Source organism: Drosophila teissieri, chromosome 2L (assembly GCF_016746235.2).
Source record: "Drosophila teissieri strain GT53w chromosome 2L, Prin_Dtei_1.1, whole genome shotgun sequence".
Classification (NCBI taxonomy): Eukaryota; Metazoa; Arthropoda; class Insecta; order Diptera; family Drosophilidae; genus Drosophila; species Drosophila teissieri.
Genome location: NC_053029.1, coordinates 21,737,187 through 21,753,211, shown reverse-complemented (window position 1 = coordinate 21,753,211; position 16,025 = coordinate 21,737,187). Strand labels below are relative to the sequence as shown.

The 16,025-nt window shown below is 39.6% G+C and overlaps 3 protein-coding genes across 4 annotated transcripts; 1 reads left to right on the top strand and 2 right to left on the bottom strand.

Annotated features, from left to right (window-relative positions):
• Positions 1–349: 349 nt before the first annotated feature.
• Positions 350–2,912, bottom strand: LOC122626519. Of its 2 annotated transcripts, none has more exons than XM_043806809.1 (7): positions 2,798–2,912; positions 2,211–2,332; positions 2,082–2,156; positions 1,821–2,021; positions 1,367–1,714; positions 1,072–1,231; positions 350–1,004 (listed from the first exon to the last, which is right to left on the bottom strand). In XM_043806809.1, exons 2-7 carry the CDS (start codon positions 2,250–2,252, stop codon positions 529–531), a joined length of 1,302 nt encoding a protein of 433 aa, XP_043662744.1. In that variant the 5' UTR covers positions 2,253–2,332; positions 2,798–2,912; the 3' UTR covers positions 350–528. The 2 variants fall into 2 exon arrangements, with proteins under 2 accessions (XP_043662744.1, XP_043662743.1); XM_043806808.1 differs by having other exon boundaries at positions 2,773–2,907.
• Positions 2,913–3,230: 318 nt separating this feature from the next.
• LOC122625486 (zinc finger protein 184) lies at positions 3,231–5,717 on the top strand. Its single transcript, XM_043805582.1, has 2 exons — positions 3,231–3,968; positions 4,587–5,717. Exons 1-2 carry the CDS (start codon positions 3,548–3,550, stop codon positions 5,414–5,416), a joined length of 1,251 nt encoding a protein of 416 aa, XP_043661517.1. The 5' UTR covers positions 3,231–3,547; the 3' UTR covers positions 5,417–5,717.
• A 7,258-nt stretch (positions 5,718–12,975) lies between these two features.
• LOC122625982 (trichohyalin) lies at positions 12,976–15,897 on the bottom strand. Its single transcript, XM_043806066.1, has 2 exons — positions 14,946–15,897; positions 12,976–14,071 (listed from the first exon to the last, which is right to left on the bottom strand). The coding sequence occupies exons 1-2, from the start codon at positions 15,471–15,473 to the stop codon at positions 13,049–13,051; spliced, it is 1,551 nt and encodes a 516-aa protein (XP_043662001.1). The 5' UTR covers positions 15,474–15,897; the 3' UTR covers positions 12,976–13,048.
• Between the last annotated feature and the right edge of the window lie 128 nt (positions 15,898–16,025).

Below are 16,025 nucleotides of genomic sequence, written 5' to 3'. Positions count from 1 at the left end.
TGAGCTTCAATTGCATTAGCTATATCATACATTAGTGAGGTAATTATATTTTGAACTAAAATGACATGACTTCTGGGCATATACTTCAAATCATAAAGAAGTAAAGAAGTACTTATAACTTTTTTCTTTAAAAAATTCAAGTTTAAGTTCGATTCTGAATGTTTATTTTCTGATTCAAGAAAATCATGTTCGCTTGCATTCTGATTATTTAAATTTAAATTTGAATTAGAAATAGACTGATTTGAAGATAACGGTTTAAATGAGTTTTCAAAATTATGGTTTGAGCAAGAAGATATAGAATTTTGTTCACCTAATATAAACGGCAGTTCTTCATACTGCGGAACTTCGCGGTGAGTTTTTTCCAAATGTATGCGAAAGTATGAAAAATTAGTAAATACTTGTTCACAATTTTGTTGCTTACAAACTATTTTTAACGATTTTCTTGTTAATAAATGACTTATTTTTAAATGGGATACTAAAAGCTTTGGATTTGGAAGAGTCCTTAGACACCGAAAGCACACAAACATTTTAGTTTTGGTTATGTAAATAGCTTAAGACTGTAGTTAAATTTGGGGATTTCTTATCAAACTCCGTTTCTATCCCATAAACATATTTTTGAATAAACGTCCACGCTTGTTCGCAAGGTTCTGGATATTTTAAGCCGTAACAGTTAAAAATTTTAAAGCAGGTATCCAGACTTCGAAGAAACGAGTCGAATTTAAAAAGGTTCTGATCAAAATATACGTAAAAAGCGGCGAGATCCGTGTCTGAAGTACCGTGTACAATGATGAAAGGTTGAAGAGATGATCCCTCGGCGTAATGAAGGCACACCTGCTTGTCAATTTGCCGCTTGTAGTCGTTCAGGCTATCTAGGCGCAGCACCATCGAATTCTGCGCATCTGCTATTGTCACCTTCTTAGTTTTTCTTCCTTGCTCATTAACGAAACGCGCCGTCGGTGGCAGCACGGCATTTAGCAAAATGGCAAATAAAAAGTCCTGGGCATCTACAAAAAACGAGGAAAGACAAATATAACAATAAGTAGAAAGAAATTTTGTTATTAGTTGTATTACCTTCATTTATTGCCGACTTTGCTTCGGTAAGCTGTTGCCTGCTGTGATGGTTTTTCACCTTCTTGTCGTAAAAAGGAAACAAAGTCGTCTTCAGGTCGTCCCACTTTAAAAACAATGCATTCTCTTTCTCTGCGTATATTTCTTGAAAGTCGATGTTTATCTGTAAATATTACACAATAATTTACAAATTTATTTCATTTAGAAAAGTAAGTTACGTTTGGCAACACGATAAAGTTGAATTTGGATACAAATATTTTATATGAAAAGATGCATTGAGCTATATGGTATAACTTACCAATTCAGGTGCTTGAGCATGGCAAAGTCTCGGCCAAGCTTTTAAAAAATCTGCAGCACTCAATTGGTTCAAATCCTTTTGGCGAATATGAAAAGTTTGTTTCCACTTTAGGCAAACGTCATGCCAATCCGCGCAATCTCGCTTCAAAATGGCCTTTAATGACTTAGCAACGGCTTCGTCAACTTCAGTGGGAATGGAACGGTGGCTTTGGATACTGCTTCCCGATATCAAATTTTGTTTTCTTCCCAGACAATTATCTTTGGACAACTGGTAGCGCTTATTTTTGTACCGCGAGTACAGCTTACCTGTTGGGTTTTTGTATTTGGTCCGATTTATATAATAAAAGTCCTGTAAATAAGAAAAGGGGTTATCTGTGCATGCATACAGATTCGCTTATTGTTTAACATATTTGCATACGTTAAATATAATTTTAGCTTTTTATTAGATTTCTCACCTTGTTTGTTTTTTCGTTGGGAAATACATAGCAAATCTCCTCGACCAGCTTTGGAAAATCGCAAACTTTTATTAATATATAATTGTTGATGGCTTCCTCCACTATAGCGTTTATTAGCCAAACTCTGTCGACTTCCAGCAAAGTGTTTTTATTTAGTAATGCTTTTCCGTGTTCATTCTCCGATAATAATGAACGAATGCTCTGTAAATATGATACGTTATAAATATAGGATAAATAGGGATAAAATTATGAAATAAATACCTTGTTTAGAACCAAGTTTTTTTCATGGTCTTCCTTATTCCTTATATCCTTGGATATAGAAGGTTTCTCACAGTTCTACAAAAAGTTATAAGATATTCAGGAAATCGAATTATAAAAAAAAATTCTTACATTTCTTTGATTCCATGAGCAAAGTGCTCTTTTAAATTCCATCCGAACTCCTAATTTGGGAATCACCTCTTTTAATTCTTCGTCTGTTATATCATTTAGTAAAGACAAGGTCACTCCAGATTCTACAAAAATAAATAATAAATATAAATATAATATAAATATATAATACATTTCTTTTATGCTGTATACTTGCATACATATGTACATATGTATGCGTGCATGCGAACACGTGCATAGACCAGCAACGCTTAATCTTGGCGGTTTTTTTCGTGCTTTTGTGTTTCACTTTCTTAGTTAAAAATGTTTTCTCAAAATAAAACGAACAAGTGTATAAAAACAAGAAACACGAAATTCGCTAATGCATGTATGTATTTGAAAGCAAAGAAATAGGGACTATATTATATGTAATAATATGTATAATATAATATAATAATACATATATAATATATGTATATATATATAGTCCTTATTTTCTTTGCAATCATATAGATTCATGTGTACATACATACAAATGTGCATATGTATGTATATATATACACTTTATTTAAAAAATTGTACTTACCCTGCAGAAAAGGGAAAACACATACCATGCCCATTTCCTCTAATACACTTTTAAGTTCCATGTCGGTTTCCATATGACTTTCCATTTTCTTTTCACTTCACAATTCACTTTGCTCACTACGCACTTGCACTTCAAAGAACTTTTTGACACTAAATGCGCGCCGTGTTGCAATCGGTTATCGAAGAAGCATATATGTTTCTTCTTTAACAACACAGAAATGTAATCGATACATAAATGAGAAAAGATAAACCTTTTGTTTTCCATGCGTATCAATAATATCGCTTTTGAAATGTGTAATTCAAGTACGACTAGTACTTATTCCAAGAACTGTTTTCTTAAAAATTTTAAGTACGACACAGTACATTTTTAAGAACGTTCGTTCTCAAATTATTCGTTCTTCAGTTTTCTGAGTGTTGTCTCTCTGCGCCCCAGCCTCCGCCGCCTCTGACTTATCGCTCAAGCCAAGGGCTATCGGTATGCCCCGGTCGCCTTTCCTGATAGACATCGCAGGCAACATTGCTCTGAGGAATGGATCGGATGCGGACCAACACCCTCAGACGTCCAGCGACCGGCGATCAAAGCCGACGCACCAAGTATTAAGACTGTGGTGAAACCGTAATGAAATCCGATTTAGTAATGAAAACCCAGGTATTCTGAGTTTACACCACAACCCAAGGAAAGCCACTATGCCAAACGTCCGTATCGATCGGGACTTTCTTAATTGAACTTATAGTGCATACCGCGATCGTCCGCCGGATATTGGCAACTAAGTATTATGCTTTCGCTGCTGCCACACCACCCGCTCGTCTGCCGCTGCTGCCTGCTTGAGCAGCCGCCGCTCTACCACAGTCTCCATGACTGTTCTAGTCAATTGGCTGTCGAGCTAAAGGCCCTGGCTCCCGCCTTGCGTCTGGACCCGGGCGACAACCTCACCGACGTGATCTGCGACCTCTGCCTTCGTCGCCTGTACGACGCCCGCGACTTCCAGCGGCGGTGCGAGCACTCCGAGCAGGTGCTCCGCATGCGGCACGAGCACTGGAAACACACGGTGGCCGTGGGAGACGCCTTGGCCCTGGACGATGTGCTCGAATGCCTGGAGCGAGAAGTGGGCAGCCTGGAGGGACCGATGGCCATGCCGCTGCAAACAAGCAAGCCGGTAGCCTATGTGGCGCCCTTAATGGAGACCGTTGATTTTGGTATGTTATAACGCACTTGCCAAATAACCAAGGATTAGGTCATAATAGAAAATTTAGTATAAAATGTTTAGTTTTTCTAACACATGCTGATAATAGGCTGATAACAAAATAGAATTCTATAGGGATGAAGCCATTAAATTTAATAAATAATCCGCTAGACAAAAACTATGCATTCATGGACAAACAGATATTTATACCTGCTACATATAGAGTAAAAGGATTCGTTAAAAGCGTTTATTTTTTGCATCACAGTGAAGGAGACATTTGCGACCATAAAAAGTATACATATATATCATATAGGTGTAATACTAATAATCGAAAAAGATATGAAAAATGTACTCACGATAATTTTAGTCATTACCTTTTACAGTTTTTTGACAATGTAGAAGTTCGGTTTTAAATAGATCAGAATAGGACAACTTTAACATACAGCTGAATAAGAAATGAATGAGACATGAAATGTATATGAAATTATAGTCACTTTGTTTTTGATCATAAATTAATATTCTTGTTTCAATTGCAAAATTCCATTGATATGCTGGCGTCTATATCATTCTCTCTTATTTATATTGTCCTTTGAACTTCCATATTTTAACTATAACTTTTTTATGACCACAGAAAGCCTGGACTTCCAGGACAGCTCCCCCAGTGAGCATGGGACTCCCTCGTACTGGGAATCGTCGGTTGATTCAGGCAGCCTTAACACTCCGCATCACCAACCGGAGACTGCCGAGCTCTTTGCAGTCGAACCTCCCACGCCCCCGGAATCATCCGAAGAACAGAAAAGCCCAGCAGAAAAGCCCAGAGAGCGGAGAGCCAGGCCGCGCCAGAAAAACCCCAAGCCTAAGGAGAAGGCCGCTGGTAGCTTGCACCCGCGATCCTTGCACCCGTGCGCCGAGTGCGAAAAGAAGTTCACTCGTAACTTTCAACTCAAGCTGCACATGACAGCTGTGCACGGCATGGGCGAGATGAGGTACCAATGCGAGGAGTGCGGCAAGAACTTTGCCTCGCGGCACAGTCTTCGCTACCATGTGAAGTCGGTGCACTCAACGGAGCGCCCATTCGGATGCCAGCACTGCGAGCGACGCTTCGTCTTGCGTACGCAGCTGCTGTCCCATCTTCGCACCCACACTGGCGAAGCCAAGCCGCGCATATTCGAGTGCCAACGCTGCTCAAAGAGCTGGCCCACCAAGTCCGACCTACGCACCCATATGCGCTCCCACAACCCCAACATGGAGCGGCCCTTCAAGTGCGATCGCTGCTCGAAGGCCTTCTTCACTCGTGGCCACCTCAACTCGCACCTGCTGGTACACACCGGCGAGAAGCCATTCGCGTGCGAGTACTGTGACAAGTGCTACCAGAGCGTTGGCAATCTGAACAATCACATGGTGCGCCTGCACGCAGAGATCATCGAGGCCCAGTTGGAGACGGAGGGTATCGAGAGCTGAGGCCCACACATCCTAGGAAGAGGCTGCATCAAGTATTAGGGGCGCTGGAGGGGCAATTACACCGAGTCCACCACCTATAACTCTTACATTACAGTCAATAATATTTATATAATATCATTTTTTGGCAAGAGGTGAATTAACTCCTAACACCACTCTTTAGAGTTACATATTCATTCCAAGCTGTCAAAATATTCATACTATTTCTTATTGAATCATGCATTCAAATCAATGCCAAATTGAAACAAAAAATTGTTTTTTGATATGTCATATATTAATCTAAGATAATCTAATCATTACTGTTTTAGATGTCACTAATCGACTTTTTCATATACATATGTATGTACATACGTACATCCACTTTCAGTACTAGGTCTAATATACCTTATATGTGTACTATTATGAAACTATTTTACTTTTTTCTATACTTTTGAATAAAATACTTTTGCTTGAAAATTCACTTTTAAGCATCGTTTTAAAAAGTTTCACGATAGAAACAGTTTGTTCTAAGGTTTTATGCCGTTCGTAATGATTATTAATTGAAAAGAATGCAACAGGTTAATAAAAACGATTGAGGACCTTTAAAGCATCTAACAGGTCAATTGAAAATCCCCAGCCTACCATGATAAAAAATATTTTTTTGGCAAAATTGTTTTATTCTACATTCAAGGGTAATACACTGAGCAACCTTCCAATTTTTCGATGCAATTTTTGTAGTACGAATTCTCCTTTGCTTAAAAGTAGACCATAGTCATCGCTTTCACTGACTTGCTACATTGTCTTGGTGAAACAGCACTTTTTTTTTCAAATGCGGCCATTCCTGGCGATTTTGTCCTTCAAACGGTGTTGAGCTCTATTTTTTTAATGTAATCAATGAAAATAATTTCACGCGTGTCTCAAAATACAGACGCCATAGCCTTGCCAGCCGACTGTTGGGTATTTGCTCGCTTTGGAGAGGGTTCATCGTGTGCAGTTCACTCGGATGACTGTCTATTGGACTTTGGAGGAAAATGATAGAGCCAGGAAAATCTTAAAAAACTTTTCCGAATCATCACCTTGTCGTTGTTTTTAGCTAAAAGTGAGCTCGCGCGGCACCCATTTTGCATAGCGCTTTCTCAGACCCACAAATTCGTGAATCATTACAAGTTCAGTTTATAGTTATACGTTCGTTATACCGACATCGGTGCTCATTTCACCACGTCTAAACTTAGCATACCAATCCTTGATAACACACAAATTTTCCTACGGCAGTGTCCGATCATTATCAAGCTAAGTTTTGGCATCAACTATATTTTTCCCTTCAAAAAGATGTATTTTATCAACACGCGAAATTCTATTTTATCCATTTTTTTCACAATAGCAAAAGTAGCTTCACTCACAAACTAATGAACCCACAGCTGACAAATTTATACACATATTTTTTAAAGGTTAGGGCTTACTAAAAATCACATTTAATGTAGTTTAAAACAAGACGTTAGAGTGGGCGTGACAAAAAGTTTTTTGGCAAATCGATAAAAATTTACAAGATTAATACAAAAATGAAAAAATATCAAAACATTTTTCAAAAGTGTGGCAGCTTTGGGCGTTAGAGTGGGCGTGGCAACATGAATCGACAAACTTGCGCTGCCTCTATGTCTCTGGAGTCATTTACTCGTTTACTGTGGTAGGCCGGAGACAATTGACCTAGTATGTACATATGTACATTCTTAATCTTGACCACTAAACGAGTGGTTTTTTACTGTCGGTAGGGACCGACACAGAGATGAGCACGGCAATATAAGAGCTATGGAGTATTGCGGTCCTTGTTGGGCATTGCATTATTGTTGCCCAACAATGAATTTGGCAAGCATTTCCTATGCGCAGTCGTCTTATCATATCTTATTCGTCGCAAACGGTTGATTGCCAAACGCAGCTGCGAGGAGAAAGTATCAAAACACCCAGCATACACAAAAAAACCAAAGGTAAAAAAAAACACATTTAAAATGAAAATCGTGAAAACGTGGAATGGAAATAAGATTAAAGTTGAAGAAATTCGGTGACAAAACATACAACAGCTAAAATAACAAAACCCCAAAAAACAATATATCGCAATTGCATTTATGGCTATGTGACGACTACTAGAAACATATAAACATTTTTGGTTCAATTGACTGCTTACTACTACTTAAAATCATTGCTAAGATCAAAAATCAAGAATGCTAACTTTTATAAATTTCTAGAATTTGTTTACCTCTACAGCGATAATAGCACGCAGTAGGACTCTACCCAATAATTTATTCCAGGTTCTTATAAAACCCAATTCAGGGCTTATCGCACAAAGCTTTTCTTTATTTGCACGCGGGCTTTAATATGTGTGTCTACCACCTATTGAGTACTAAATAAAATGTGAACACAGATCGTATTTAAAGAAGAAGAAGCGATTGACAGAGGGGCCAAGAAAGGGTCGATCCACAGCAAGATTGTAAGAAAAAGCGCAAGTAAAATTTTCCAGTTATTATCAGTTTGGACTTTTGTTGGCGTAGTGACGAAGCAGCACCGTGAGTTTGTGGAATGTAAAAATGAATATATAAAAACTTTTTGTAAAATATAGTAAAATATATGTAGCTTTGGCCGGCAAGCAATTGGCCTTTTAAGCCAAATATTCTTTTGTCTGGTTTTTAGAAATTTCGGTCTTTCCTTTATTATACCCGTTACTCGTAGAGTAAAAGGGTATACTAGATTCGTTGAAAAGTATGTAACAGGCAGAAGGAAGCGTTTCCGACTATATAAAATATATATATTCTTGATCAGGATCAATAGCCGAGTCGATCTGGCCATGTCCGTCTGTCCGTCCGTCTGTCCGTCCGTATGAACGTCGAGATCTCAGGAACTACAAAAGGTAGAAAGTTGAGACTAAGCGTACAGACTCCAGAGACATAGACGCAGTGCAAGTTTGTCGATTCATGTTGTCACGCCCACTGTAACGCCCACAAACCGCCCAATACTGCCACGCCCACTCTTTTAAATTTCTTCATTTTTGTATTAGTTTTCTAAATTTCTATCGATTTGCCAAAAAACTTATTGCCACGCCCACTCTAACGCCCATAAACCGCCCAAATCTGCCACGCCCATACTTTTGAAAAATGTTTTGATATTTTTTCTCATTTTTGTATTAGTTTTCTAATTTTCTATCGATTTGCCAAAAAACATTTTGCCACGCCCACACTAACGCCCACAAACCGCCAAAAACTGTCAGTGCTGAAGACTCTCCTTCGCACTTCCACTAGCTGAGTAACGGGTATCAGATAGTCGGGGAACTCGACTATAGCGTTCTCTCTTGTTTTTATTATTAAAATATTTGTTACCCAAATCAAAAAAATCTCTTAAAGACGTAAAATCAAAGGAGAACGCTATAGTCGAGACTCAGCTAGTGGAAGTATGAACCAGAAACAGTTTTTTGACACATTGAAAAGTATCTCGATGTTCATACAGACAGACGGACATAGCCAGATTGACTCGGCTAGTGCTCCTGATAAAGAATATATATACTTTATAGTTTTACTTTACAAGTAACGGGTATAACCCGTGACGATCAAGCCTACAACATACAAATGCTCTGATATCAACTTTTGTGGCAAAATTATTTAGAAATGTCCACTATTAACGCTTTTTCCCTTCACCATATAATTTTTTTTAAGTTTTGGTATGCAATCCCTTTGGTTAGTTTAGTTGGATACTTTAGTTCTCGATTGGTCGATTTCGGGCTCGTTATGGTCGGACAACTGCGGCAGATTTTAATTTATCGTGTATATATAGTAGTCGTCTTCGCACACTCTACTGATGCGAAGGAGTGCCGTCCACAGTAATTTATTCTCACCACGTAAGCTGTAGTGATTAATATATGTATATATCTTCACATCTTGGCATTTTACATTTTTTTTAAGATTTTCAGTATATTTAGGTATGTATATACAGCTGTGTTCATAAAAATAGCAGTGCTCATGAGCTGCAACTTTAAACTTAATTATACCCGTTACTCGTAGAGTAAAAGGGTATACTAGATTCGTTGAAAAGCATGTAACATGAAGACGGAAGCGTTTCCGACCATATAAAGTATATATATTCTTGATCAGGATCAGTAGCCGAGTCGATTTGGCCATGTCCGTCTGTCCGTCCGTCTGTCCGTCCGTATGAACGTCGAGATCTCAGGAACTACAAAAGCTAGAAAGTTGAGATTAAGCATACAGACTCCAGGGGCATAGACGCAGCGCAAGTTTGTCGATTCATGTTGCCACGCCCACTCTAACGCCCACAAACCGCCCAAAACTGCCACGTCCACACTTTTGAAAATTGTTTCGATATTTTTTCATTTTTGTATTAGTCTTGTAAATTTCTAACGATTTGCCAAAAAAATTTTTGCCACGCCCACTGTAACGCCCACAAACCGCCCAAAGCTGCCACGCCCACACTTTTGAAAAATGTTTTGATATTTTTTCATTTTTATATTAGTCTTATAAATTTCTATCGATTTGCCAAAAAACTTTTTGCCACGCCCACAAAACCGCCAAGACTCTCCTTCGCACTTCGAATAGCTGAGTAACGGGTATCAGATAGTCGGGGAACTCGACTATAGCGTTCTCTCTTGTTTTATATATCAAAAAGTAAATGAATGTTCACAAACTTAATTTTGTTTCAACTTTGTGATTATCTTTAACGAAAACAAATCAATTTTTTATTAAAAATGTTGGTAATTTTTGTTATATCATTAATTTAAACAAAAAAGTGCTGTTTACAGCTGTTCATAAAAATAGCAGTGCGGAATAAAAACAGTGGAATTAGTTGAAAAAAACATTGTAGAACTCCAAATTCAATTTTAATTTGTTTGCTTAGGTTAGTACTTAGTCTTGTACCGATTATTTTTTATTACGTCCTGGCATCTGCGAGGCTGTCCTGTCCTGCGCGTCCTGGCAGCGCTTGACAGGGATCCGCTCTCATGATTTTTGAACAACCTCCCAAAGAAATCCAAGAAATATGTGGATGTTCTGCTAAAATGATTCATAATGCTTTAAACTTTAAAGAAATGCCCGAAAATCGTAGTATCCTACGTAAAACCACGCCTCTTGAGGACCGATCTAGTGTGCGGTATAGCAGGGCGCAGCCTTTTGTATCGTCCAGCGAGATAAAAAATGACTTAAGCTTGAATGTTAGTGGCCTTACTATTCGGCGACATCTTAAAGAACAAAATCTCAAAACGTGCCATCCACGAAAAGTTACACTGTTAGCCACCAGACATGGCAAAGGACGTTTGGAGTTCGCCAAAAGTCACCTTAATTGGCCCATTACAAAGTGGCGAAATATTTTATGGAGTGACGAAAGTAAAATTGTGTCTTTTGGTGAACAGGGCTCCAGAAAAAATGTCAGACGTCCACCTAACACAAAGTACGATCCTAGGTACACTTTGAAGACAGTTAAACACGGTGGATTGAGTATTATGGTATGGGCATGCTTTTCTGGAAGTTGAGTGGGCCCTATAGTCATGATTGATGGGATCATGGATCGAACTGTATATGTTAACATATTAGAAAATTTAATGTTTTCTTATGCCAATTGGAAAATGCCACTAAAATGGACGTTTCAACAAAATAACGACCCCAAACATACAAGCAAACTGGTCAAAAGCTGGATTGGATCAAAGCGGATCGATCTTATGTCATGTCCTGCGCAGTCTCCGGACTTAAATCCAATTGAAAACCTATGGGGAGATGTTACACGATATGTTGCAAATGCAAATCCAACATCTCGATCACAGCTTTGGAAGGTTGTTCAAAAATCATGAGAGCGGATCCCTGTCAAGCGCTGCCAGGACGCGCAGGACAGGACGGCCTCGCAGATGCCAGGACGTAATAAAAAATAATCGGTACAAGACTAAGTACTAACCTAAGCAAACAAATTAAAATTGATTTTGGAGTTCTACAATGTTTTTTTCAACTAATTCCACTGTTTTTATTCCGCACTGCTATTTTTATGAACAGCTGTAAACAGCACTTTTTTGTTTAAATTAATGATATAACAAAAATTACCAACATTTTTAATAAAAAATTGATTTGTTTTTGTTAAAAATAATCACAAAGTTGAAACAAAATTAAGTTTGTGAACATTCATTTACTTTTTGATATATAAAATTAAGTTTAAAGTTGCAGCTCATGAGCACTGCTATTTTTATGAAAACAGCTGTAAGTTTAAACTAAAAAAAACTCAGACAATTTGAAGCACCCAAACCTTATTTTTCTGTGCATACTACGCGTTTTAAGCGTTATATAACATTTTCAAAATTTTTTTTAATAATTTGGACTAATAAGCTGTATTTTACATTTTCGATGTTTGAAGTTGTGCTCGTAAATGATTGTGATAAATTTTTATAACGACTGCCTATCGTACGACCGCGAAAGGACTAACAATATTTGAATACCCGTTTCTCGAAGTGTAACATATGTATGTAGGTTATGCAGGTTCAATGAAAAATATGTAACAGGTAGAAGAAAGCGTTTTAGACGGACATCTGTCTGTCCGTATATATCCGTCGAGATATTTGAAACTATTAAAGCTAGATTATGTATGCAAAATCTAGAGACGCAGCGCAAATTGGATTAAAAAAAACATGCCCACACTTTAAAAAAAATCGGACGAAAATATAAATAGCTATATTAGCTATATTAGCTGCCGTGGATGCAGTCTAATATTTAATAAAATAATAGAATACCAATCATAGTTTCATGTAATCATCATCATCATGTAATCATCAAACATTCTAATCGGTTTGAGATGAATAGCATATTCAATGACGTAATGGCTACTTAATGGCCTACGTGTAGGCAGAGACGAATTTCTAAAAGTAATACGTAATAAAAGAAATGTTTTACGTTACAGTCCACTTCGCCCGTAATGTCAAAATCAAGCCTTACTAATTATAAAACAAAATGTCACCGTGCATGAGCACGACATTTGTTTCATTTTCAAAACCACCGCAACAATTATGCACTTGAGCTCTAAAACCGAGAGAGCAGTTAAAGTGTTAATCTAATTAACTTTGATAGAGACTAAAAGCTTGAACTCAGGAAACGACCGCTGGCCTGGGTCGACGATGAATCAGACTCAATGGGGTCTGATAACCTTGTCTCAGTTTGGAATGCATGTGCATCTCATTTTTAATTTGCGGGGCTCTTGCTCACTTTAGGTATTTGCACTTCCGAAACGTGATCGATACACAAAAAGAGGAAACTAAGGGGAGTCCTCTTGGGACACTGTCCCAATTCAAGGCGTTTGACTGAGGCTAACTCTGCCTATACATTTACACATGAACGTGCTCTGCAGTTCCTGGTTCAGGGTGGAGTACACTTTTGTCTTCATGAACCAAGATTCGTTTACTTCAACCTCATCACCCGGTGCTTGTTGATTATACGGCCTTTTTATCACTGTTGATTGGGCTGAGAAGATCCAAATCTATGCATCGGATTCAAATCATACCCCAGCGTATGCTCATACAGTACATGACTTGACTTAAACACAATCTACAAAAATAAAACTACAAGTACTAATTGACTTTATTAACATAAAACCAGCAACAATTTGTGTACATATCCATCAGAAATGTGTCTTTCAAACAAGTTTTTCCCTGCCAGATTGTTCAAAGAGCAGGCGACCCAGCTTTATCTGCTGCTGGACATATGAGTTGAACGCTGGGGTATCCTGGCCCACCGAACCACTAATAGCGCCTTCGGGTGTGACGGACTGGCGCACAAGCTCCCGCAGACTGGCAGAGATCTTGGCGGTACGGAAGCGATCATTTTGGCGACGTTGGCGACACTCAACGAAGCGCTGGGACTGATAGCGTTTACGTTCGATATCCTCGCGGAGCTGCTCCCTGCGCAACCGCTCTTCCTGCTGTCGCTCCCGCCAGTGCTCCTCGTGATGTACCTGCTCCATGTAGTTGTCGAGCTGCATACGCTTGAGGTACGATTCCAACAGCTGGCCACGTAACTCGTCGGCACGTCGCAGGCGATGCGTTAGCCGCATGCAAATGTCGCGCTTACGCAACGTGTCGTCCAGGTGTTGCTCCTCCTGATGCACGGTGACCGCCTCGCTGCGACGCAACTCCTCGTACCGTCGCTGTGAGATGTTAAGGTCTCGTTCCAGCCGTCTGGCCTCCAGCCGCTTCTTGACCGCAGCGTCCTTGGCGTTAAGCTCTCCACGCAATCGCTTAAGCTCGGACAGATCCCGCTCAGCCAAAGCCTGCAGTCGCGCCTTGGTCACCAGGTAGTCCTGGAATTGTTTGTCGTGAACCGCAAGCTTGTAAGCTTCCAGCTGCTCCACGTGATGAAGCTGCCGCTCAAGACGTTCGTTCTCCCAGAACTTCCGCGCCAACCAGGCCGTCTCCTTTTCGGCGGCCTGTTGCCTTCGTTTTTCCGCCATGCAGTTAAGGATCTTCTGGTCGTGGCTGGGGACCTGCTGATATGCGGCTCGCACCATTGGTGCAAGGCACAAGTTGGCCATTGAGCTGCATAACGAGCTCTGCTTGACCTGCGGTTGGCATGACACCACAGACAAATTTTCTTGCGATTTAGATTTGGCCCGTCCGATGATAGAAAAGTTTGGTGCGTCGTTGAGGGGGGCCAAAAATATCTATTTAGGTGGTAAAGAGTCGAAGAACATGCAAGCACGTATGTATTTAACGAATATTTAAGTATTTAAGATGTAGGAAGGTAGAAAAGCGACTGCTTCCCAGATTGGTCACGAGCACCACGTATCGGCGATTACATTTGTTACTTACTTTTAATATTAAAATTTTATCTTGTTAAAACTTAATGGGCCAAAATGCCAATTATATGCCAATTGTCTGAAGTGTGGGCGTTTCAATCACTCACTAGAATCATGCTTAATCTCAACTTTCCAGCTTTTATAGCTCTGAGATAACAGCGTTCATTTAGACAGCCGGACGGACAGACGGATTCGGGTAGATCGACTCGGTTAGTAATACTGATGAAGAATATGTTTACTTCATACCTGTTACATAATTTTCCACGAATCTAGTATAACGTTTTACTTTACGAGTAACGGGTATAACTAGAATGTGTTTTTATACCCGTTACTCGTAGAGTAAAAGGGTATACTAGATTCGTTGAAAAGTATGTAACAGGCAGAAGGAAGCGTTTCCGACCATATAAAGTATATATATTCTTGATCAGGATCAATAGCCGAGTCGATCTGGCCATGTCCGTCCGTCCGTCTGTCCGTCCGTATGAACGTCGAGATCTCAGGAACTACAAAAGCTAGAAAGTTGAGATTAAACATACAGACTCCAGAGACATAGACGCAAGTTTGTTGATTCATGTTGCCACGCCCACTCCAACGCATAAAACCACAAACCGCATTAAACTGCCACGCCCACACTTTTGAAAACTGTTTTAATATTTTTTAATTTTTGTATTAGTCTTGTAAGTTTCTGTCGATTTGCCAAAAAACTTTTTGCCACGCTACTCATGTTATCTAAGCTTACTTGAAGCATTTTGCAATCCTTTTGAGCACGGCGCCTTCGGCGATCCTGAGGTACTTGCTTTAATTTCTGAGTAGGCTGCTTCTCCCAGGACTCGCAACTGCGACTTCCTGCGCTTTTTGACCGCCGACTCCTGCCTGAGCTTGTAATTCTTCTCTGAGAGTCGAAGGATCCCCGCCTGCTGTGAGAAAACTTTCGCTCTGTTGACGATCTGGAAGCACTTCTTTGGTGGCCTTGGCTGCTAGAACTAATTTTGCAGCTTAGACTTTCTCTTCGCTGCAATTGCTCTAGAGTTTGAATGCCGTTTTCCAGTTGCAACAACTCGTTGACGCTCTCCTGCCGATGAACGCCGCGGCCACTCACGGAACCGCTGCTGTGGGAGATATAGCAATCGCAGTGGCAGATGTCGCAGCAGGTGTCACTTAACTCCAGTTGCTCAAGCAGGTCTAAGTGCTTTGCCTTGGACTGTCCCTTGTCTTTGCTATTGCCCAGCGACTCGCTGCGTCCGCGACGCTTTTGTTTAGGCGTCATTATGCTTGTGGAACTAATCGCCCATCAAGATTCAAGTAGCTGATCTAACGAGGCCAAAGTTTAAACTGGAACACAAAACGAATCACCCAGGATTTTTTAAGAGTGGCGTAATAAGCCCAAATTCCTATGCCTGCTATGCAGTGACACTTTCGACTGCCTTGTTTACTTTTTATTGATTGGCCGTGCGCTACGCCAGTTGCCCAGGGCAACGACACAAGCGCACCGAACATAAAGGAAATGGGGCGTAACTGCAAGTAAACTCCTTGGTAGTTATAATGTCTAAACTTGGATTTTAGCAAAGAATGCGAATTATCGGCGTCAATTAGCTTATACGGAAAGTGAAAGGTCATGAAAGAGTAATATGGATTTTACTAAAATGCACTAATACTAATCAGGATGATTTCCCATATAGGAGTGACAACCACCGGTTCAATAAAGGAAAGGCAAAATTTTGAAATATTATATACTTATAAAATAACCAATTTTATATGCAATTAACAACATCTAATGGAGTAAAGAATTTTACCTTTACTTTTACTTTTTACCTTTAAA

Excerpts from the sequence above, each read along its gene's own strand:
- LOC122626519 (XM_043806808.1), bottom strand. The coding sequence starts at position 2,857 with ATGGAAAGTCATATGGAAACCGACATGGAACTTAAAAGTGTATTAGAG. Across the intron at positions 2,157-2,210 it reads GCTCATGGAATCAAAGAAAT|AACTGTGAGAAACCTTCTAT; the intron begins GTAAGAATTTTT and ends AACTTTTTGTAG. Across the intron at positions 1,715-1,820 it reads CCAACGAAAAAACAAACAAG|GACTTTTATTATATAAATCG; the intron begins GTGAGAAATCTA and ends TCTTATTTACAG.
- LOC122625486 (XM_043805582.1), top strand. The coding sequence starts at position 3,548 with ATGCTTTCGCTGCTGCCACACCACCCGCTCGTCTGCCGCTGCTGCCTG. Across the intron at positions 3,969-4,586 it reads AATGGAGACCGTTGATTTTG|AAAGCCTGGACTTCCAGGAC; the intron begins GTATGTTATAAC and ends TTATGACCACAG.
- LOC122625982 (XM_043806066.1), bottom strand. The coding sequence starts at position 15,473 with ATGACGCCTAAACAAAAGCGTCGCGGACGCAGCGAGTCGCTGGGCAAT. Across the intron at positions 14,072-14,945 it reads AGGATTGCAAAATGCTTCAA|ATATTTTTGGCCCCCCTCAA; the intron begins GTAAGCTTAGAT and ends CCACCTAAATAG.